General features: G+C 35.5%; 1 protein-coding gene across 3 annotated transcripts in view; it reads right to left on the bottom strand.

Moving 5' to 3' along the window:
* Positions 1-19110, bottom strand: part of LOC149797882 (endonuclease V-like) — a 42517-nt gene extending 23407 nt beyond the window's left edge. Inside the window, exons 1-5 of one of the 3 annotated variants that reach the window (XM_089962908.1) lie at positions 18877-19110; positions 11272-11401; positions 8143-8350; positions 5054-5188; positions 1352-1391 (exon numbers count right to left, since the gene is read on the bottom strand). In XM_089962908.1, coding sequence (XP_089819034.1) covers positions 1352-1391; positions 5054-5188; positions 8143-8350; positions 11272-11357 — 469 coding nt within the window. In that variant the 5' untranslated portion in view covers positions 11358-11401; positions 18877-19110. Of the gene's footprint in view, positions 1-1351; positions 1392-5053; positions 5189-8142; positions 8351-11271; positions 11402-12642; positions 13146-18876 lie in introns of those variants that run through there. The other 2 variants (XM_089962907.1, XM_089962909.1) reach the window with 2 other exon arrangements.
* Between the last annotated feature and the right edge of the window lie 4715 nt (positions 19111-23825).

Below are 23825 nucleotides of genomic sequence, written 5' to 3'. Positions count from 1 at the left end.
TCCCAATTTTCATTTAGGTCAAACTACATAGTATAAAAGAGTCTTTAGTGAAAACTCAACATGACCATCTGATCCGATGAAGTAGTTATAACAAGATTTCAAGATGGCCATCAAGCAGGGATGATGGAGGTCTAATCTGGACCATTTACAGCTTGGGTCAACTATATAGCATAAAGTCTATAAGTGAAAACTCCATATCAACATATCTATCATGGCAGGCATGTTGAAGGTCTGATCAGGACTATTTACAGTTTGGGTCAACTACACAGCATAAAAGGTCTTTAAGTGAAAACTCCATATCAACATGTCTATCATGGCAGGCATGTTGAAGGTCTGATCAGGACTATTTACAGTTTGGGTCAACTACACAGCATAAAAGGTCTTTAAGTGAAAACTCCATATCAACATGTCTATCATGGCAGGCATGTTGAAGGTCTGATCAGGACTATTTACAGTTTGGGTCAACTACACAGCATAAAAGGTCTTTAAGTGAAAACTCCATATCAACATGTCTATCATGGCAGGCATGTTGAAGGTCTGATCAGGACTATTTACAGTTTGGGTCAACTACACAGCATAAAAGGTCTTTAAGTGAAAACTCCATATCAACATGTCTATCATGGCAGGCATGTTGAAGGTCTGATCAGGACTATTTACAGTTTGGGTCAACTACACAGCATAAAAGGTCTTTAAGTGAAAACTCCATATCAACATGTCTATCATGGCAGGCATGTTGAAGGTCTGATCAGGACTATTTACAGTTTGGGTCAACTACACAGCATAAAAGATCTTTAAGTGAAAACTCCATATCAACATGTCTATCATGGCAGGCATGGTGAAGGTCTGATCAGGACTATTTACAGTTTGGGTCAACTACACAGCATAAAAGGTCTTTAAGTGAAAACTCCATATCAATATGGCCATCTCTTTAGACAAAGCAGCTATAACAAGAATTCAAGATGGCCACCATGACAGCCATGTTGGAGGCCTGATTAGGACCATCTACATTTTGGGTCAACTACATGTAATCAAAAACTCCTTGTCAAAATGACCATCTGTTTAAAGAAATGATATTGTTTCTCAAGGTGACAACCATGGCTGCCATATTGTATAAGGCGATATATTTAAGACCAACAAGAACATGTGTGTTTGTTTAATGCTGTCATGTTCCTCTCCCCCAGTAGATGAGAAGTGATGGACTGACACTGAACAAAGGACTGATGACAAACAACAGACCTTCACATAATCTCTTCTAGTCGAGTCATGAACTGGATACATTTTAGAAAACTGTTGAATAAAGATTTCCATGTGTGTAACACAATATGAATTCTGGGTCACAATTAATTCTTACCTCTAGGATGAAGAATTCCATTTCCATCAACCATAATCAACTGAAAATGATGGAATTAATGATAAGTTGGATTTTCAAGTAAATTTTTAAGAGCATCAAGCTCCTTGTGAACTTGAAGAAACCTCTTTCATTGATAACAAACATGAAGAGAAAAAACAATACACAATGTAATTGAAACTGACCCATATATATATACATACATACATACATAAACACACACACACAAATCGTAAAAATTAGATACTTTTATCCATGAACTATAACATTTATTACTAAAACAGAATACCAGCTTAACATCTATAGAAATAGTATTTATCTTTAAAGACAAAGGCAATCCCTGGCCTTGATAACATCATACTTTAAAGATAAAGGCAATCCCTGGCCTCGATAACATCACACTTTAAAGACAAAGGCAATCCCTGGCCTTGATAACATCACTCTTTAAAGACAAAGGCAATCCCTGGCCTCGATAACATCACACTTTAAAGACAAAGGCAATCCCTGACCTCGATAACATCACACTTTAAAGACAAAGGCAATCCCTGGCCTTGATAACATCACACTTTAAAGACAAAGGCAAATACCTGGCCTTGATAACATCACACTTTAAAAACAAAAGCAGCCCCTGGCCCTGATATCACGGATATTTTGGTGCTTCATAGGCTGACCACACACTTCTGCACCATAACTCTATTGATTTTATCTCTGTTGATTGACGATCATGTACTTCTGCAGAAATGGATATGACCAGGTCAGATTCTTTATCTTTTATGGAGAATGCTCCACCATTAGCATGTATAGTGGAGGTTGATCAAGCATAGCTTCCACTCAATCTGGGATGGCAGCATCCACCATTTTAACAGCTGCATCTCTGCATGTCATAACTATCAACTTGTTAAGTTTTTCTTATACCGTCATCATGTGAAGGTTTCCTCTATCATCATCTTAATGTTTTTCTCAACTATCATCAAGTTAACATTTTCATTTCTTATTATGTTATGGTCTTCCTCTACAATCATCATGTTAAAGTTTTCTTCTACTCTCATTATGTTAAGGTTTTCCTATACTATCATCATGTTAAAGTTTACCTTGACTATCATCATGTTAAGGCCTTACTATACTATCATCATGTTAAAGTTTACCTTGACTATCATCATGTTAAGGTCTTCCTATACTATCATCATGTTAAAGTTTTCCTTGACTATCATCATGTTAAGGTCTTCCTATGCTATCATCATGTTAAGGTCTTCCTATGCTATCATCATGTTAAGGTCTTCCTCTACTATCATCATGTTAAAGTCTACCTTGACTATCATTATGTTAAGGTCTTCCTATACTATCATCATGTTAAAGTTTACCTTGACTATCATTATGTTAAGGTCTTCCTATACTATCATCATGTTAAAGTTTACCTTGACTATCATTATGTTAAGGTCTTCCTATACTATCATCATGTTAAAGTTTACCTTGACTATCATCATGTTAAGGTCTTCCTATACTATCATCATGTTAAAGTTTACCTTGACTATCATTATGTTAAGGTCTTCCTATACTATCATCATGTTAAAGTTTACCTTGACTATCATCATGTTAAGGTCTTCCTATACTATCATCATGTTAAAGTTTACCTTGACTATCATTATGTTAAGGTCTTCCTATACTATCATCATGTTAAAGTTTACCTTGACTATCATCATGTTAAGGTCTTCCTATACTATCATCATGTTAAAGTTTTCCTTGACTATCATCATGTTAAGGCCTTACTATACTATCATCATGTTAAAGTTTTCCTTGACTATCATCATGTTAAGGTCTTCCTATACTATCATCATGTTAAAGTTTACCTTGACTATCATCATGTTAAGGTCTTCCTATACTATCATCATGTTAAAGTTTTCCTTGACTATCATCATGTTAAGGTCTTCCTATGCTATCATCATGTTAAGGTCTTCCTATGCTATCATCATGTTAAGGTCTTCCTCTACTATCATCATGTTAAAGTTTTCGTTGACTATCATCATGTTAAGGTCTTCCTATACTATCATCATGTTAAGGTCTTACTATACTATCATCATGTTAAAGTTTTCCTTGACTATCATCATGTTAAGGTCTTCCTATGCTATCATCATGTTAAGGTCTTCCTCTACTATCATCATGTTAAAGTTTTCGTTGACTATCATCATGTTAAGGTCTTCCTATACTATCATCATGTTAAAGTTTTCCTTGACTATCATCATGTTATTGTTGTTGTTGTTGTTGTTGTTGTAGGGTTTAATGCCATTTTTCAGCACAAGATAGGCTATACATGGCAGCCAGTATTAATGGTGGAGGAAGAACCCAGAATAAACCCGGAAAGAACCACCAACCAACGAAAAGCTACTGGCAAGCTTTCTCACATAACCACATTAGCCGAATCCGAGACTCGAACCGACGCAAACAGAGGTGAGATGGCAGTGATCTGTAACAGTGAGCGTTTTAGATCACTCGGCCACTCGGATCATGATGTTAAGGTCTTCCTATACTATCATCATGTTAAAGTTTACCTTGACTATCATCATGTTAAGGTCTTCCTATACTATCATCATGTCAAAGTTTACCTTGACTATCATCATGTTAAGGTCTTCCTATACTATCATGATGTTAAAGTTTACCTTGACTATCATCATGTTAAGGTCTTCCTATACTATCATCATGTTAAAGTTTACCTTGACTATCATCATGTTAAGGTCTTCCTATACTATCATCATGTTAAAGTTTACCTTGACTATCATCATGTTAAGGTCTTCCTATACTATCATCATGTTAAAGTTTACCTTGACTATCATTATGTTAAGGTCTTCATATACTATCATCATGTTAAAGTTTACCTTGACTATCATTATGTTAAGGTCTTCCTATACTATCATCATGTTAAAGTTTACCTTGACTATCATTATGTTAAGGTCTTCCTATACTATCATCATGTTAAAGTTTACCTTGACTATCATCATGTTAAGGTCTTCCTATACTATCATCATGTTAAAGTTTACCTTGACTATCATTATGTCAAGGTCTTCCTATACTATCATCATGTTAAAGTTTACCTTGACTTTCATCATGTTAAGGTCTTCCTATACTATCATCATGTTAAAGTTTACCTTGACTATCATTATGTTAAGGTCTTCCTATACTATCATCATGTTAAAGTTTACCTTGACTATCATCATGTTAAGGTCTTCCTATACTATCATCATGTTAAAGTTTACCTTGACTATCATTATGTTAAGGTCTTCCTATACTATCATCATGTTAAAGTTTACCTTGACTATCATTATGTTAAGGTCTTCCTATACTATCATTAAGTTCAAGTTTCCCTCTTCTATCATTATGTTCAAGTTTTCCTATATCATCAACATCTATAGATTTTCCTCCATCATCAAACGAAACAGCTCCTATATAAACATCACGTTATGGTTTTCCTCTACTATCATGCAAAAAGTTTCATGTACTATCATCATGTAAACATTTTCTTCTACTATCATCATTTCTGTCATTGTTTCTGTTGATCTTTTCCTCATCACTGCTTCTGGAATCACTACTGTAGTTGTCATTGTCATTTTTGGCATTAGTGTCATCATCATCACCACAATCACCATCACTGTCATTTTCCATATCATCAATCATATTTCCTTTATTAAACATTACAGTACTATGCTGACATACCTGTGGATTGTAAATTGGCTCGTTTTTGGAGAGGTGGTCCAAATGTTTCAATATGAAGGGACACTCTCTAAATGCCAGATACCCTGGGATGTAAGGGGCCGTCAGCTTTACCATCTCACAGTCATCATACACCAACTGCAATTAATTTGTAAAACTCTATTTTAAGATGACAGCTTGTGAAATGCTGGGGTATTTAACATACTGAAAAATAAATATATTTACAAAGACAAAGAACCAAGCAGAAGTTTCACAGCTTTTAAGTTTAGTGGAGCCATATAGGTTACTGGTGTGCATCAGAAGCATACAAAAAAAATATCTGGTTTCTAATCATAAAGTTATATCTAATACGCAGAAAGTAGTAATGGACAGTGTTTAGCACTAATCCCTCCACCCAAGGGATGAGCACTTTTACCCGACTTGTACCTCAGCAGACAAGTTTTATCACTAATCCTTCCACCCAAGAGATGAGCACTAACTATTGTACAACTTCCACCTTTGTGGATAGGTAAGTTTTAGCACTTTCTCCTACCTCCAAATCTGGCAATGCTGGAAGGACGAAAAATGTCTTTATGCCTATATACTATATAAACAAAGGAAAGCATCTCTTATAGGTTAACTCTCCTTCCAACTGCTGGTGGCAACTGTTATACACAGGTTAGTCATACAAAGAAAGACATCTCTGATATTTGTGTTTTTGGAGTTACCATCTTACTGCCTACATAATGGCACTTTGTAGTGTCTTCTGAGGTCAGCTAACATCAGAATGAGAAGTCAAATTTTTAGGAATTTCTCATACACTTGGAATAAAGTGTTTAGATAACTTCATTTCATTCAAGATACTTATCATCATTTTGACCAATATGAGCTGCCAAGTATGTGAGATATTCCTAAAAATTTAACTTCTTGTTCTGATGTTAGTCAACCTTGGAACATGTTACATGGTGCCGCCATTTAGACAGTAAGACATCGACCCCAAAAACACAAATACTGGAGGAGGTGTCATACACTGTAGGACTATACCTAGATATGCCCCCAAAAACACAAATACTGGAGGAGGTGTCATACAATGTAGGACTATACCTGGCTGTGCTAGTTTTTACTTTGGATGCCATATGTTAAGATGTCCTCCAAACCATATAGTTGATTCTTATAAATTGTATAACTTAAATTTAATCATACACATTTCTTTTTCAGTGGTTAAAGAATGGATTACTGCAAGCCATCTTGAACATTACTTTGGGAGAAAACAGCATTTATAAGTATTTTATGATTTTCTTAAATAGCACACTAAACAAAAATTTGATAATAATAATAATAATAATAATAATAATAATAATAATATAATTACATTAACAATAATGGTAAACATTGCATGTTCAAAAATTCAAGCTTGTAAGGTGAACATGAATATAGAAGGTACTTGTGTACTATGACCAGTAATGACTTTTGCCACCAAACTTATTGTACAATGAAGCTGGACAAATGAAGTACAAAATATTCATCTACAGTGAATACTGAGCAAAAAATATACAAGAAACTATTTTGAATATATTTCCCTGACATGAGAAAACTCCAAACAATCACTCAACCCAATGAAATGTCACAAAGTAATGCAGTTTTTGCAAGGCTTTCTAAAGCACACGCTTCCAAGCATGAGTTGAATTAGTAACTAATGAGATCTGCTGCAAGTCCCTCTATCCAAGGGGAGAATACTCTTATCTGACTTCCACCATGGCAAGCAGATTACTTTTTGGCACTCGTGTTCTTAAAACATGCCAAAAATAAATAGCAAATGTCTTTTTCCTTGTAAAGACTATTTTTGCCAGGCAAAGGATGCATTTCTACCATATTATAATCGGAAAATGTATTAGCAGAAATAAGCTGATAAATAGTCCTTTCTAAATAGTTGCACTCTATATCAAGGTGTCTGGTAAAGAAGGTTTTGCTGAACACCACTTATTAGAAAATTTACCATTTTTCCCATTCTTTTTAAGAGTCAAAAGATAAATAAAGGAAAATACAAATGAACTTAACCAATATTACATTTAACATGTATGATGGTTCAACTTAAATGAAGTCTGGATGTGCAGAGGTAAGGCAGCAACAAACCAAATAATAACAATTACTTTTATTATTAATCACAAATATATATGTGTTTTCAAAACCAATATAGTCAAAATGCTGAATTTTGTTGAATTTAATTATGTAAAAAAATATATGTCTATCTATCTTCTATATATATGTATATATATATATATATATATATATATATATATATATATATATATATATATATATATATATATATATATATATCAGTATTGAAGAGAAACGTAATACTCCAGAAAACCAGTGAACACTTATTAAAAATGCCAAATTCAAACAATCAAGCATTAAATTTGTGAACAAATCAAAAGCAAGAAAACTGAAAACAACCAGAAACTGGAAAATTAGCATCATCCCACACTTGTGTAATTCTTGCTCCCAATGTAAAGTCAAATGCCAAGAGTATCCCTGCCCGAAAGTACACTGTAATATTACAGTTGAAATTCAAAGACCTTGCTGCACATCTCAAAGTAAATCATACCCCAAAACTTTTAAATCTTTATCTTATTGCCTTTGTGTAAAAAAATGTGACATTACACACACACACACGTAAAGAAAATGTGACATTACACACACACATGTAAAGAAAATGTGACATTACACACACACACACATGTAAAGAAAATGTGACATTACACACACATATAAAGAAAATGTGACATTACACACATACACATGTAAAGAAAATGTGACATTACACACACACACAGATGTAAAGAAAATGTGACATTACACACACATGTAAAGAAAATGTGACATTACACACACATGTAAAGAAAATGTGACATTACACACACATATAAAGAAAATGTGACATTACACACACACATGTAAAGAAAATGTGACATTACACACACACATGTAAAGAAAATGTGACATTACACACACATATAAGACATGCTCGGACAGTATTAAACAGTCCCCAAACTTTCTGAAACCCACACGGCCTACACACAAAAATGTAAAAGTAAAGTTCTTGGTACCTGAAGATCAGGAAATCGAACTATCACAATGGCAGCACAGGCATTTACGTTGTCATTCTTCACAAAAGATATATCAACACCAGCAATATAAAATTCTTCCTTCAATCTTTCATTTGATGCTGACTGGTCTGTATCCCATATAGTCAGAAGCTTTTTAATTACATCAGCATCCTCCAAACTCAGTTTTTGCTTTAATTCCTCTTGTCTTCTGGAAATAAAGGGGTACATATAAGACTGAATCGAATATCTGTGTCAAGTCACCAGCATCACATGGATGAGATTCAATCAAATCTGCCTTCAGGATCATTTCTAAAATGCAGCCACCTACCTTCAACATCCACATTTGTGAGATCCCTTACAAAAGATTATTCCAGATACATTTTTTGAGAAGCCAACTGTTTAAAAGGCTATTTTGTGCTTGCTGCTTGTGAGGTGTTTCCTTTTTTTTTGTACAACCTAGACTTATTAGTGCTGCTTATGAGTGTTGCACTGTACAGCCTATACTTTTCTGTTATATATAGGTATACTGTACAACCTGAACTAGTTTGTGCTGCTTGTGTGAGGCATACAGTATAACCTAGATTTGTCTGCGCTTATTGTGTCTAGACTTGTTTGTGCTGCTTGTGAGAAGTGTACAATGTAGACACATCTTTGCTGCTTGTAAGGTGCACTCTACAATCTAGACATGTTTGTGCTGCTTACAACATTTACTGTACAACCAAGACTTGTCTGTGCTAGCAGTTCATAACAGGTGGACTATACCCCCTAGACTTGCTTGTGCTCATGTGCTCATTAAGTATACTGTACAAAATAGACTTGTTTGCATTGCTGAGGTGTTCTGTACAACAAACTTGTTTGTGCTACTTGTGAGGTGTACTGTACAACTTAGATCTATCTGTGCTACACGTCAGACAAACTATACAAAACCAGACTTGTTCTACTTGTGAGAGGTGTACTGTGCAATCTAGACTTGTTCATGCTATTTATACAGTGGACTGTACAACCTAGACTTGTTTGTTTGTTCTAAAAGCTTATGAGAGATGGACTGTATAACTAAGCCTTGTTTGTGCTCAGCTGGTGCTCAATTTCTTTATTTTGGTGAAGTATGCTTTTGCAGAATCCTGGACAACAAGTACAGCATAACAGTATGGATATAATCTATGTAAAATGGCATTGCAGACATTAGCCAGATTTTCGCTAAGAATACATATAGCAAAAATTTGGCTTCCTCCTAAGAGGTAAAATTAATATTCACAAATAGCAGCTATAAAATAAATGGCTAAATTTGGCTAACAAGCCACATGCTGCTTGTTAAGAAGTGACACTGAGAATACTTAGCCATAATTTGGCTTATTTCAAGTCTGCCTAGGGATCTGACATTGGTCAAATGGACTACAAAATTCTTATTATGTGCCTTTACTACTTTGGGTTAAGAGATTTTAGCCCAAAGCCCTGATTTGATTAAATGGAAAAACTCAAGTGAAATCGGAAGCTGTTAGTGGCAAAGCATCTGAACTTAAAATACAACATCTAAAGATCCATCACATCATTCTATTTTTAGAAACAAAGACAAAAGTCCTTTGCATAATGACACATGGTCAAATGATTTTCCCTTGATCTTATATTTTTATCTTCATACATCATTAAAAAAACTTACTTGGAGGTAAAATATAGTGCTTTTTTATTATCTTATTTTTTTATCTTTATATATTATAAAACCATTACTTGGAGGTCAAATATAAACATTTTTCTTCAATCTTATTTTTGAACAGTCTTGTATTATGAACCTCTTATGTAAAGATCAAATATTGAGGTTTTTGTTCCATCTTAGTTTTAGTTATGTTGTGTCTGAGTTACAGTGCCCAAACTGAGTAAGATAATGTTGATGCATCCAGTTTATAATTAATGTACCGGATTTTATAAAACAAATGTGCAAAACTGAAGGAAATAAATAAGAAAATCAATTAATGCAGTGATACCTTTTACTTTGCAGTGTCATTAAAAGCCAATTGTGTGGCAAAGTCTAAGATAAATTTTGTTGTCATAAATCCAGTCAAAGATTAAATATTAAATATCCAAGAATAAGTTATCTGGCATTCTCTAGAAACAGATACATTTGAAAGAAATGACATGAATTTTGGTGCAAGTGACCTTTCCAAAACCAAATCATACCACACCTGTTTGCTTTGTCACCTAATACTAATCTCATAAACATTTTATTTTCTGTTTAGGCTTTAATGCTTTACACTAATGAATGTAAGTAGCATTTTTCACTAATTAGCAAATCTCAAGGGGAAAAAAACACAGTAGAAAACAAATACTAATGACCTTTCTAAGTACTACAAGCAATATCAAGTGATTGGCTTAATTAGTGCAATGACATAATTGACAAAATGGTTTAATTAGTGCAGTGACATAACTGACAAAATGGCTTTATTAGTGCAGTGACATAACTGACAAAATGGCTTTATTAGTGCAGTGACATAAGTGACAAAATGGCTTAATTAGTGCAGTGACATAAGTGACAAAATGGCTTAATTAGTGCAGTAACATAAGTGACAAAATGGCTTAATTAGTTCAGTGACATAAGTGACAAAATGGCTTAATTAGTGCAGTGACATAACTGACAAAATGGCTTTATTAGTGCAGTGACATGTGACAAAATGGCTTAATTAGTGCAGTGACATAACTGACAAAATGGCTTAATTAGTGCAGTGACATAAGTGACAAAATGGCTTAATTAGTGCAGTGACATAACAGACAAAATGGCTTCATTAGTGCAGTGACATAACAGATAAATGGCTTGATAGTGCAGTGACATAACGGAAAAAATGTATTCCCTACAATTACAGTAACATAATAAAAAAAAGTTGTCCTTACATTTAGCTGCATTTTCAGTGTATTTCTTCTGCTCTTACTCAAGCTGAATTATATTCTGGGATTCAATGTCTTCTTGAGGTAAAATCCAATGATTCATCACTTTGTTTGCTTCTAAATTTGAATCAAGATAATATTCTTAAACCAAACCAGACTACAACAGTTACATATATTTAAGGCAATATACTAAATGTTTATGAATGTTAGTCTCATCTAACACAAGATCAACTGTAATAAAATTTATCTTCATACTTTTCCCACTGCATTTTCAATTCTTCAGACACAGTGGTATCCGATTCCCTCAACACACTGGCTTCAAACTGGGGTTCAAATTCCATTTTGTGCAATAATCAATGTGTGCTCTTCCTGTAATTAGAAAATACTGCAAGAAAAAAAGCACCTAAATTAAAATTCAGGTTTAAGAGAAAAAGGTAACTCTCATGGTTTGCATCATGCCAGTGATTGTCAATACTGGGCTTAAAAGAGTTTACACTCACAGCATACACTACACCCTCTTAAGTATAAGGTCAAAACCAGCTGTTATGCAATATGTATTTAATCTTCATTTTGCACTGCAGTTTTTAACAGCAGCTGAGGAAAAAAGTCCTTACATTTCAATGTTTATTTTTTTTCTGCCATTAAAAATACCAAACTGAATAAATAAGACTGTATACATTGTAAAGCAATTAGCTCTAAACAGCAAAAGGTATAGACCACATATTAAATTTTAAAATAGTAAATATTACTTTGGGTCTTTTTAGCTCTAATTTTGGGGGTACTTTCTTCTCAAATGCTTAAAGAATAAAATTTTGGGAACATAATTATTTGTGTTTTTGCAAGACAACGCTCTGCTTGTAAGCAAAATATATTAGATTTTGATGTTAACTATTTTTTAAACTTCGATATGCTGAAAATCTCTCTTGAGTGCAAGTCAACCCTCAAATATTTCAAGCACTAGCCATGGCTAAAGTGACATTTGGTATGAAATTGTCCTTAACAGAAGCAATGCCATAAAAAACTATGAAGAAATTGTCAAACTGCAAAGAAATGATGTTGATTACCAAGTACAATTTTATCCATAAGTAAAAACTCTTTGCAGGAAAGCTTCTAGGTAGCTTTCTTAAAAAGTACTAGTCAAAAATTAACTAGATTCAACAAAGTGAATTTTGCATATCCATCTTCTTTCCATTTCTGTTCTAAATAGTCTGGCACTTCTTTGGTGATAAAAATACTTAAATCTGAAAGATTACAATAGCCAACTCTGAGATTTGTGCATGCTTATACCATTAGTTACCATAAATTATTACTCAAGGCAATGACAATCCTCATAGTACATACATTTAGGTCAATGGCTCCAGAGGCTTTTAAAGTTCTGAGTACGTCTGCTCCACACTGTTTGGATGATTTGCTAGATTTTATGCACAGCATAATAAATAAAGTTTTATATTAAAACTATTTTAGATGTCGAAAGAATGAAAACCTCAACATATGACAAAAAGTCATTTAGATAAGCAGCTGCCAGGAATGAGTCATCAAATCACTGAGAGATATCAACTTTCAATTCATTTACATCATTAACTTTATCCTGGACCATTTAGATAACATCTCCAAAATAATACCCACCACCACCATCATGATGACAACTGATATCTGTATCACCGTTTGTTTTAAGATTCTGGTCTACAATGTGCTCCACTGCTGTGTTCCTTTGATGCAGATCCAGTGGTTGCTCCTTATCTACTATTGATTGACGACTTTCCTTTTCCAGAATCAGGTTGACCATTGGGTCCCACAATTCCTTGGCTGGCTATACTACTGTACTGTCTTCCTAAGTAACCTAACTTTTGGAACATCCAGTGGCAAAGTGATTTAATTCATGTGTCTGGAAATGTTGTGGCCATAACACCTGCTAGGTTACAACAGTGATGTCATTGGCTAAGTGATGTTAAATTTTGAGTGAACCATTCAAAATCATAATTATAATCACATACTACCATGAACTCCTTCAGACTGAAAACAGGGTAATGAGATATTGCAAGTTTTCCAAACTCAAAACTGACAAAATCCAGTCCTATGCTGCAGCATAGTCTCCCTTTGCTATCTGCATATAACCAAACTCAAAACAATACATCAAAACAAATTAAAATATTTTTCATTTTATTTTCAGCATTAAATTCATAGATTTGTTAATAAAAAAAGACTGCATTGCTTATGATTTAAAAAAACATTCAGAGTTTAAATACACACGAACTACACCACAATGTATGACATGTGATCTTGACTTTGGAAATGGTGTCACACTGATTTTTCTGATATTCAAGTCACAATGATTTGTTGTGGATCACTGCAATAGAAATGATACCATGGTGGATGGGTTACTTCAATAGTCAGGTTACCATGGTGGATGGATTACTTCAATACAGTCAGGCTACCATGGTGGATGGATTACTTCAATACAGTCAGGCTACCATGATGGATGGATTACTTCAATACAGTCAGGCTACCATGGTGGATGGATTGCTTCAATACAGTCAGACTACCATGGTGGATGGATTACTTCAATAAAGTCAGCCTACCATGATGGTGGATGGATTACTTCAATAGTCAGGCTACCATGGTGGATGGATTACTTCAATACAGTCAGGCTACCATGGTGGATGGATTACTTCAATACAGTCAGGCTACCATGATGGATGGATTACTTCAATACAGTCAGGCTACCATGGTGGATGGATTACTTTGATACAGTCAGGCTACCATGGTGGATGGATTACTTCAATACAGTCAGGCTACCATGGTGGATGGATTACTTCAATACAGTCAGGCTACCATGATGGTGGATGGATTACTTCAATACAGTCAGGCTACCATGGTGGATGGATTACTTCAATACAGTCAGGCTACCATGGTGGATGGATTACTTCAATACAGCCAGGCTACCATGGTGGATGGCTTACTTCAGTACAGTCAGGCTACCATAGTGGATGGATTACTTCAATACAGTCAGGCTACCATGGTGGATGGATTACTTCAATACAGTCAGGCTACCATGGTGGATGGATTACTTCAATAGTCAGGCTACCATGGAGGATGGATTACTTCAATAGTCAGGCTACCATGGTGGATGGATTACTTCAATACAGCCAGGCTACCATGGTAGATGGATTACTTCAATACAGCCAGGCTACCATGGTGGATTGATTACTTCAATACAGTCAGGCTACCATGGTGGATGGATTACTTCAATAGTCAGGCTACCATGGTGGATGGATTACTTCAATACAGTCAGGCTACCATGGTGGATGGATTACTTCAATACAGTCAGGCTACCATGGTGGATGGATTACTTCAATACAGTCAGGCTACCATGGTGGATGGATTACTTCAATACAGTCAGGCTACCATGGTGGATGGATTACTTCAATACAGTCAGGCTACCATGGTGGATGGATTACTTCAATACAGTCAGGCTACCATGGTGGATGGATTACTTCAATACAGCCAGGCTACCATGGTGGATGGCTTACTTCAGTACAGTCAGGCTACCATGGTGGATGGATTACTTTGATACAGTCAGGCTACCATGGAGGATGGATTACTTCAATAGTCAGGCTACCATGGTGGATGGATTACTTCAATACAGTCAGGCTACCATGGTGGATGGATTACTTCAATACAGTCAGGCTACCATGGTGGATGGATTACTTCAGTACAGTCAGGCTACCAAGGTGGATGGATTACTTCAATACAGTCAGGCTACCATGGTGGATGGATTACTTCAATACAGCCAGGCTACCATGGTAGATGGATTACTTCAATACAGTCAGGCTACCATGGTGGATGGATTACTTCAATACAGTCAGGCTACCATGGTGGATGGATTACTTCAATACAGTCAGGCTACCATGGAGGATGGATTACTTCAATAGTCAGGCTACCACGGTGGATGGATTACTTCAATACAGTCAGACTACCATGGTAGATGGATTACTTCAATACAGCCAGGCTACCATGGTGGATGGATTACTTCGATACAGTCAGGCTACCATGGTGGATGGATTACTTCAATAGTCAGGTTACCATGGTGGATGGATTACTTCAATACAGTCAGGCTACCTTGGTGGATGGATGTTTAGTATTCATTCTCTTAAGCAAAGTATATGATTTGTAAAACAAATATTTTATATGGCATCGGAAAAATTTATGAATATTTACACCACACCACCATCCACTTAAAAATGACACTGCCATCCTTGGGTGGGTGGGTGTGTAGGTAGGTATTCTCTATTATATATAACACTGAGTATCAAATGATGTGGTTTATTTGATAACCTTTACAAAAACTGAACATTCAAAATGCTGGACAAACACTTCAACAAGTTTGTAAGAGAATGAATAATCGTTGCTTTCCAATGAACAAATTTATGGATCTTCAGTTCTCTTTTAATATTCAATACATTTTAATACAAATAATCACTCTTTATGTGATTTTTCTTTCAGGCCAATCAGTATTGTGCATGGAGTGATGAAAAGACTGATTACAGAAAGTTGCTGGATTCAATGGTTAGATACTTTGTATCCCTATGGCCTTAATACCAAGGCACTGTATTTTTTATATTTTCTAAATATTTTGTTTAAATCCTGTAGTTTTTCTCATGAAATAAGAAATTTAATAATCTACTGTCTTAGTGTTAACAGACCGATCAGTTTCATTAATGGGTCAGTCATCCGGTGCCATAGCTTGAACAGCTGAAAACTTCAGGAGAATCTGTTTTATGTTTAATGCCACTGTTTGCAACTTTTGTATCTGCAACAAAATTATATATACATGCTGGTGATATATAAATGGGAACATGTGATAGATAAGTAAAATACAGTGATTAGATGGGCAGAAAAAGTTATCTTTTACAACATTTTCTGATGACAAACATAAGGTATGCGATGAGTGGATACCTTATACATTTATTCAAATATAAACATTAGTGTAAAAAGAAATCCACACACACATCTACATATAAAACCAGGAGGAATGCATTTTATACAGAATTTAATGCACTGTATGAAAGATTGATTTCATGTGACAAGAGCTAGTAATTAAAAGCTCCTATCTCAAGGACAGAGGAAGCCAACCCAGGCTGGACTTGGCAGATATCAAACCTGCACAAAAAATGAAAGCTATGGTTGATATGCTCTAACAGTGACCATATGTACATCTGGGGTCTTTCTGCCACTGACTTCAATTACTATAAATACCACCACAGCCAGGTTGAAGCAGGAATGGTAAGTCTTTGAACTTGCCACCCTTCTATTGCGTCAGGTTTAACACTACATGTGTGCCTCTGCCTTTAGTAATTTATTCATTAATATATATAAATGGAACACCGCTGCAGCATTTTGTCGTAATCGTGGATCTTAAGTGGTACAGGTCTTACAATGCATCTTTCAAAAAGTCATAAAGTTATAAGAAGCAAAAAGCAAAGACAAGCAACATATATAATGTTGATAGAAAACATGTCTGAGAATGGTTAAATTAAAGAGTAAAACTCAGACAATAACAGTTCTTGGTAGGTTTTAAATTTTCTATTCTTAAACAAGGATGGGAGGGACATTAGTTACAGAGTTTGGGGCATTAATTAGGGAAGATATGGCTGGTGTGTGAATATGACCTGTTCTGACACTGAACCCTATCTATAATACTAAATGAGACAAAGTAAGTAGCTATTAAGCACTCCCTTCCACACTTGACCCATGGTCTTTGGCTGCTACACCTGTCCAAAAAGGCACTCAGCTATAACCTATAGTTCATTTTACTCCTGATATATTTGTCTATTCATCAAGCCTTCATTGAGTTTTCTGCATTGAACCAACCAAGGATACAGTATTATGAGCAATTCTCATGTATAAGAAGTTCTGCCACCTGTCCATTTATAGGTCACAGTGGCTCCCTTGCAAACTTCAGTAAATTTGATTAATTTATGCACTGTTAGTGATAATTATGACACTTGTAGTCCTACAATGTAAGACCCTGACCTTGATATTTATGTTTTGAACATAGCACTAACATCTGAATTTGTTGAAATGCGACTGTAGTCGAGGTATGCCAAGGTGTGTTCAAGTACGTTCATGTGTGGGATTATGTTTTTTGAACGAAATGTTGCTTACAGTTCCAATAGGCATAATATATTTTTATTTTTTTCATTAAAGAATAATATTTCAACTTAACCAATTTTGGCATCCCCGGCTTTTATCACTTTCCAGCCAAATGAAATGCAGGCCAACAAAACTTTAAAACAGGTCCATTTCTTTTGTGAGAATTTGAATTTATTAGAGAAAAGACATCTGAGTAAGTAAAGTCTGACTAAAACATTATGACTTTACTTTGTAGGTTGCCAGTTGTGTGAGACATTCCTGAAAATCTGACTTTCGTTATGATGTTAGTCAACATTAAAACATGCTACACAGCGCCATTAGTTAGGCAGTAAGACCAAGATGCCCAAAACAAATATCAGCGTCGAGGTCTTACATGTGGGGCTATTCCTCCATGGTATGTTAATCAGGGTCAGCCACTATATGCTGTTTTATTTACATTTAAGCACTTTGATTCACAATGGCTTTTATAGGAATAGAAAGAGGGAAAGTCCTTGCAACTTCACAAATTATAAAAAAGCAGCAATAGCAAAACAGTTTTAATAAGTACCGTTGACATGAGATCGATATCTTCATTATTGAAGCCGACTACTGTGTACCATAAAACGATATGGGAAAAAGTCAATCGGGCTTCTTGCAACAAGTTTCACTATTCAAAAAGCATATAATATGAGTTCTTCTAACTGAAAAGTGATTTTATTATGCCTGTATACACAGGGTGTACATCTGACCATGTTGTGGCATATTTCGACCTCTGATATGTGTAATTCCGACCACAAAGATTTTGTTTATCTTGACAGATTTAAAACCTTTAAATTGTTTTTATTTTTTACAGATAGAGAGATAGCAGATAGAAAATGATACTGTTATATATATAATTGTGGATGTTGTTATAGACGTAATTATGGTGAGAAGTAACATTTTATTTTTATTCAGACTTTTTATTTCTTGTTTATAAAAATTTTCTTCAAAGTTCATTACAAAATAACTATAATTCTACATTTTCTTTAAGCTTGTCGGAATTGCCCTCTTATGATAAAATACCTAGGGTAAATCCGACCACTATACATAACATTGCATACTATTGTTATTTGTCATAAAACTAGTACAATTTTTACTTTTTTTAGGGAGACAAAGTATTATTTTAAGGCTACAATAACATAATTATAATGTTTTTGAAAGCTATACAAATCTTGGATGATTGATGCCTGACTAGGGTTCTGAATACATTTTTTCATGAACGCCGTTTCTGAACTCGAGCGGAAGAGAAAATACTGAGGCGATTACGTCATTTTGTCGCACGATGTCCTCGTCTCCTGGAAACATCTTAACTAATTTGCATACGCATGTGCACAAATAAAAACAATGAACACAGCAAGTAATTTGCATATATTTGCTGTAAACAGCATGACGTACATCCACTGGTCGGAATATGACCTTGTTACCCTATGTATCACGATACACGTTCCGAGCACAGGCACTTGATTCTGTGGAAACTAATGTGTACACTCACCATATAACACAGTTCCGAGCTAAACTTAGTAGTCCACTATCATCCTAAATATAGGTCAGTGTGACCTTAATTTCACACTAAACTAACAATGAGTTTCTGTTTTTAACAGTGTCGCCTTGCCACCTAAAATTTATAACTTAGTGAAAGATAGTGACTGTCTTTTTTCACCTCAGCCTACTACTATAATTATAAATTACCTCTCAAAACACCCGGATACAGGCCTGCATTTACGTTTTCAGTGATATCCCTCCCGCTAGATCTCGTCCAGGCCGGTTGTATCGTACTACATATCAACTGTCAGTCATAATTAGCTTTAGTATCTGACATCTGAAGTCCATATTTGATAAAACTATTAGTAAACGTAAGTTCAAGTTTATACGTGTATCAAGATGTCAGCCGTATATATTGCATTCTACGGAAATGAAACTAAGTCAAAGGGACTCCACTCTTACCACATATGTAAGACTATTCATACCAATTCAAGACCATTGATAATCGGTCTGTACGCATTTTCAATGCGTTGTGTAATTTTCTTACTATTTTATTTTTCGTTTCGTTATTGACAACCATAAAGAGTTTGATTAATTTCTATATTTACCACTTTTCGTAAGAATTGTAAATTCACCTCTATCTGCCCAGTACGATTCAAGTTTTCCGTCAGTAGCGGATTTCTCTGCCTCCCCTTTTCACAAAAATTTAGAAGTTGTTTGCAAATCGAATCATTTTGATATTCAGACTTTATTTGTTCAAGTCGAATATTTGATGCGGACAAATTGCTAAATACGAAATCAACATAGGCGTTAGTTTCAGCCTGAAATTCTCTGTCACTCTCAGAATGATAACTTAAAGGTGTTCTGGATGGAGCAACAGCAGTTAATAGATTTTTGGCAGCAACATGAACTATACAAAAGTCGAATCTCATCCAACACATTATAAAGCCTTGAATTCTAGGGGGTGCTAATGGCTTTTGATCAGTTTCAAGTTTGAATTGTGACCCAATTAAATAGCTACTGAAGCGTTCACATGCTCAAGTGATTGCAAGGGCCTCTATTTATATTTGAGCATAGCGTTGCTCAGTTTCTGACGCACCTCGCGATGCGATGCGAACGCCACCGGTCTCAAAGTACTATCGTGCTTCTGCCATAGCACAGCACCTAGTCCAAATGAAGATGCATCTGAAGATACAACTATTTCTCCATGCAGATCATAATGAGCTAAAGTTGGTGAAGTTATCATTTCTTGCTTGACATCTCTAAAAGTGTGTTCTTGATCTGGACCCCAAGTCCACGAGATTTTACCTTTCAAAAGCTCACGTAATGGTTTTGATTTTTCTGCCAAATTTGGGCTAAATTTGCCAAGCTCATTTGTGCCATACCGAGAAATCGTCGTATCTCTGTTACGCATTTCGGTGTTTCCATTTCAGTTATAGCTTTGACTTTTCCGGATCAGGTCGGCAACTATTTTCGTCAACAACATGTCCATTAAACCTAATGAATAGTCTCGAAAATTCACTTTTCTACGTTCAAAGTTACACCGGCCTTTTGAATTGATTTCATGACTATTTCTAGTCTTTCGTCATGATGTTTTTGCGTTTCCCCCAAAATAAGAACATCGTCTATGTGACACAGTGTGCCCCCATGTTGGTCTAGAATCTCTGACATCCTTTCCTGAAACAATTCAGGCGCGGAACTAATTCCGAATGGAAGGCGATTAAAATAAAACCTACCAAAAGGAGTAATGAAAGTTGTAAGGCAGCGTGAATCTTTTGACAGGTTTATCTGCCAAAAGCCTGAGTTTGCATCAAGTTTGGTGAAAAACTTTGCACCTGCTAGTTTTGCAAGGGATTCTTCAACTGATGGTAGTATGTGGTTCTCACGTTTAGCTGATTCATTCAGTTTAGTTAGCCCAAAGGAAGAGTGAAAAGTCAAAAACAAAGCAAAGTCAGCTGCAAGGAGAGTGTGTCTACTGCAGGGAAAAACATGAAGCAAAGAAAGAGGCTTGCACAGCCGTGGGGAAAATATGTGCCAAGTGTGAGTTAAAGAACCATTTTGCAGTACTTTACCACTTTGCACACATTTGCCTAGAAATCCAGGTTCCGTTCTCGATTCTATTGTGCGAACTGCTGATTTTTACAAAAAGCATTTTGCATAGTGTCTCCTTTTCTTAAACGTGTGGCATTCTGCTTCTTTTGCTTGACACTGGTCCCGAGAATGATTAACTTTGTTTCCACATCTCATGCATCCTTTTCTGCTGACATTATTCTGTTTAACTTTTGGGATTTTATGTTTCTGCTTCCCATATTTGAGTGAAGACGATTTTACTGCATCCATTTCAGTCATTCGTTCTCCAGTTGCTCGTATAGTTGATAGTTGCTTTTTCAGAGACTCATTTTGTCGAGCTTGACTAATGGCAGACTCTAGAGTTAGATTTGCATATAGCTGCAATTTTTCTGACAGTTTTGAATCTCGCAGCCTGTGGGTCTGGAGGTGTTGGTGGGGTTGATTGGCGGATTGTACTTTCTTACAAGGTGTCCGCTTTATTTGGAAATCGTTATCTAGAGGGTGATAGCCCTCGGTGTTGTTGGCCCGATCGAGTAAATATTAATATAAAGTGTGAAACCTATAGATGGAATAAATAGAGATCTGAGCAGATATATAGAACAGAATAACAAGAACCCGTACATGAAATACAACAATTTAATCAATTACATAGACAACTGTGATAATACGTTACATTAGAAAGATACACTTCTCTTTTGAAATGAATAATTTACCGAATTTCAAACACAAATATACTTATATAAATAGCCGATCTGTTTTAAATGATAGAATTGGTTCATCATAGAACAGAGTGAACAATCGAAGCCATTGCCCTGTACAACTTCATAACCTGCTTTTTTCCGGTTCACTCCGAAATCACCGTGGCTATTCTTCTTGGTCCTTTCCCTTTTTTCTTCTCCAAACTCTATTGTCGCGCCTGTTTCGGCCCACAAGCTTTGTGTGTGTAGGTGAATACGTAGATACTTGGATACGTAGGTACGTGGATACGTCAGTGGAGCTATTTGTATTTCCCCTTTCAAAATAAACAGTGAAGCAACCTAAATCTTCTGATATCCTCTTGGAAACAGATCATTACTTCCGTCTCGTTATATCAGATATCGTCCTATCGGAATTAAAACAAACGCCAAAGGCTATCTGGTCAAGCCAAACATGGCAGACCATAAACAAACCTAGTTTCGTAAGATTAATGTACTTCCTAACGGCTCTTTCATCACTGACTCACATTAACATCACACGAGACATAACAGCTCCGTTCTCGTCTCAATTACACAAATTAATGAATGAAATTAATTACATGCCTTAACTACGTTAATTTCAGCGAATACACACATTTAAGTCTTTAGCATACATGAAAACTCACTTCATGGCTTAACAACGTTAACTTCAGTCAATACTCACTCAAGTCTTTATCATACGTGAAATCATCTAAGATCGGAGAATTCACACGGATTCTCGTAGCTCACATCAACTAAAGTAATGCATGAAATTCTTAGAATATTTAATTCCTATAACAATCAAAACGACAAATTCAAACAATTCGTCAAACTTATATAAAGAAGATCATTATATAAATTCAGACAGATGAACTCAAACACATTTATACTCATATTAAGAAAATTGATCCTCGGATTTAAACAAATAAATTTATGCAAATATAAGCAAATACATTCAAGTAAATTATATTGGTATCAACGAATTACATAAGATTGATGCAAATACATTGTGCTTTCAATCTTTGCTCGCTTCTACCGCCAGAATTGTGTCCGTCGACTTTCCAGACATTCGGTCCCTCAGGTAAATGTTTTACGAGAGATTTTCTTCTAAATTCAGTCTCGGGGTATCCTACATTTTTTTCTTCTTGCTGGAAAACGTAGACTGACTAAATTTTGCGATGGGGCATATTAAAACCAAGACATTTCGTGTGGGAAACACGTTCCTTATTTAGCGTGACCAATTAGTATTGATACTATATACCGCCTTTTATAAAAAGGCGCCAAAATAGCGGTCAGCGTTACTCCTAGATTTCCAGCTAAATGGTTATGGACAATCTCAACTCTGACATTTCTGATACAAAAATCGAAGTTAACTTTTTCATTCCAGTCTGTCTGACCGTTAAATAAACGAAGGCTTAAGTAAGAATCACTTCCTCTCACGACACAGACATTAACAATCGTTGCAGTATAGGATTTAACATGTACCTTTCCCCATAAGTCTAATTAATTGTTCTCTTGTCCAGATTACTGTGCTCTTTATAGATCGACAAAAATTTGCACCCTTACACAGTCCAAATACAAGTCGATCTCTGTAGTGGCCCAAAATTACAATTATCTACTAACACATAGATAGCTGTAACAAAACTGTCAACTGTCTCTCCCTCTTCCTGTTTTCTTTGATTAAATTTTGCTTTTTCAAAAATTACATTCCTCATTAGAATGAAACATCGAACGAATCTGTCACCGGCTTCCACTTCTTTTGATCTTCCTCTGTCAGGTTGAACGAAGACAAAATGTCATCAGTCTCACTTCCCATGGAATAAATCAAGGTGTTTACTTGAATTTCTTCCTCTTTTCACGAAGTCTAAACGCTCGATGAAAGCGTTGAAAGCACTGAAACCACTTTTCTCAAGTTTCAGGTCTCGAGAAGTAAAATTTGTCCGGATTTGTAAATTGAAATGAAGCCATTTTCAACTCTGATAATTTCAATCCGGTGTTTTTACCGCTGCCACCATGTAATGTTATTTGTTATTGAAGAATAACTGCAGAAGGCGTTCTGTACTATTTATTAAATAAAATACATCAATACAGTTAGGAAGGTGAGTAAAGACTGCCCTGAAAACATTTTCCCCATGGAACATAAACCCTAGTGAATGTATAACATAAACCAGCTGTTGTTGTACATCAGTTCTAATCCAGTGTGGAATATCTGATTACTTTTACTGTCAAATGATATTTCATAGCTACTTAGATTAAGGCTTAGACTACACATCTCTCTCCCTCTCTCTCATTGCCATTTTTGAGCTTTTTTAATGCCCCCGTGTGTTTGTGTGTGTCTTTAAATACTTTATGTTGGAGGTGAATGTAGGATAA

This window comes from Sinohyriopsis cumingii, chromosome 6 (assembly GCF_028554795.1).
Source record: "Sinohyriopsis cumingii isolate HCF-2022 chromosome 6, ASM2855479v2, whole genome shotgun sequence".
Taxonomy (NCBI): Eukaryota; Metazoa; Mollusca; class Bivalvia; order Unionida; family Unionidae; genus Sinohyriopsis; species Sinohyriopsis cumingii.
The sequence above is the reverse complement of the archived record's forward strand: the minus strand, read 5'-3'. Positions and strand labels throughout refer to the sequence as shown.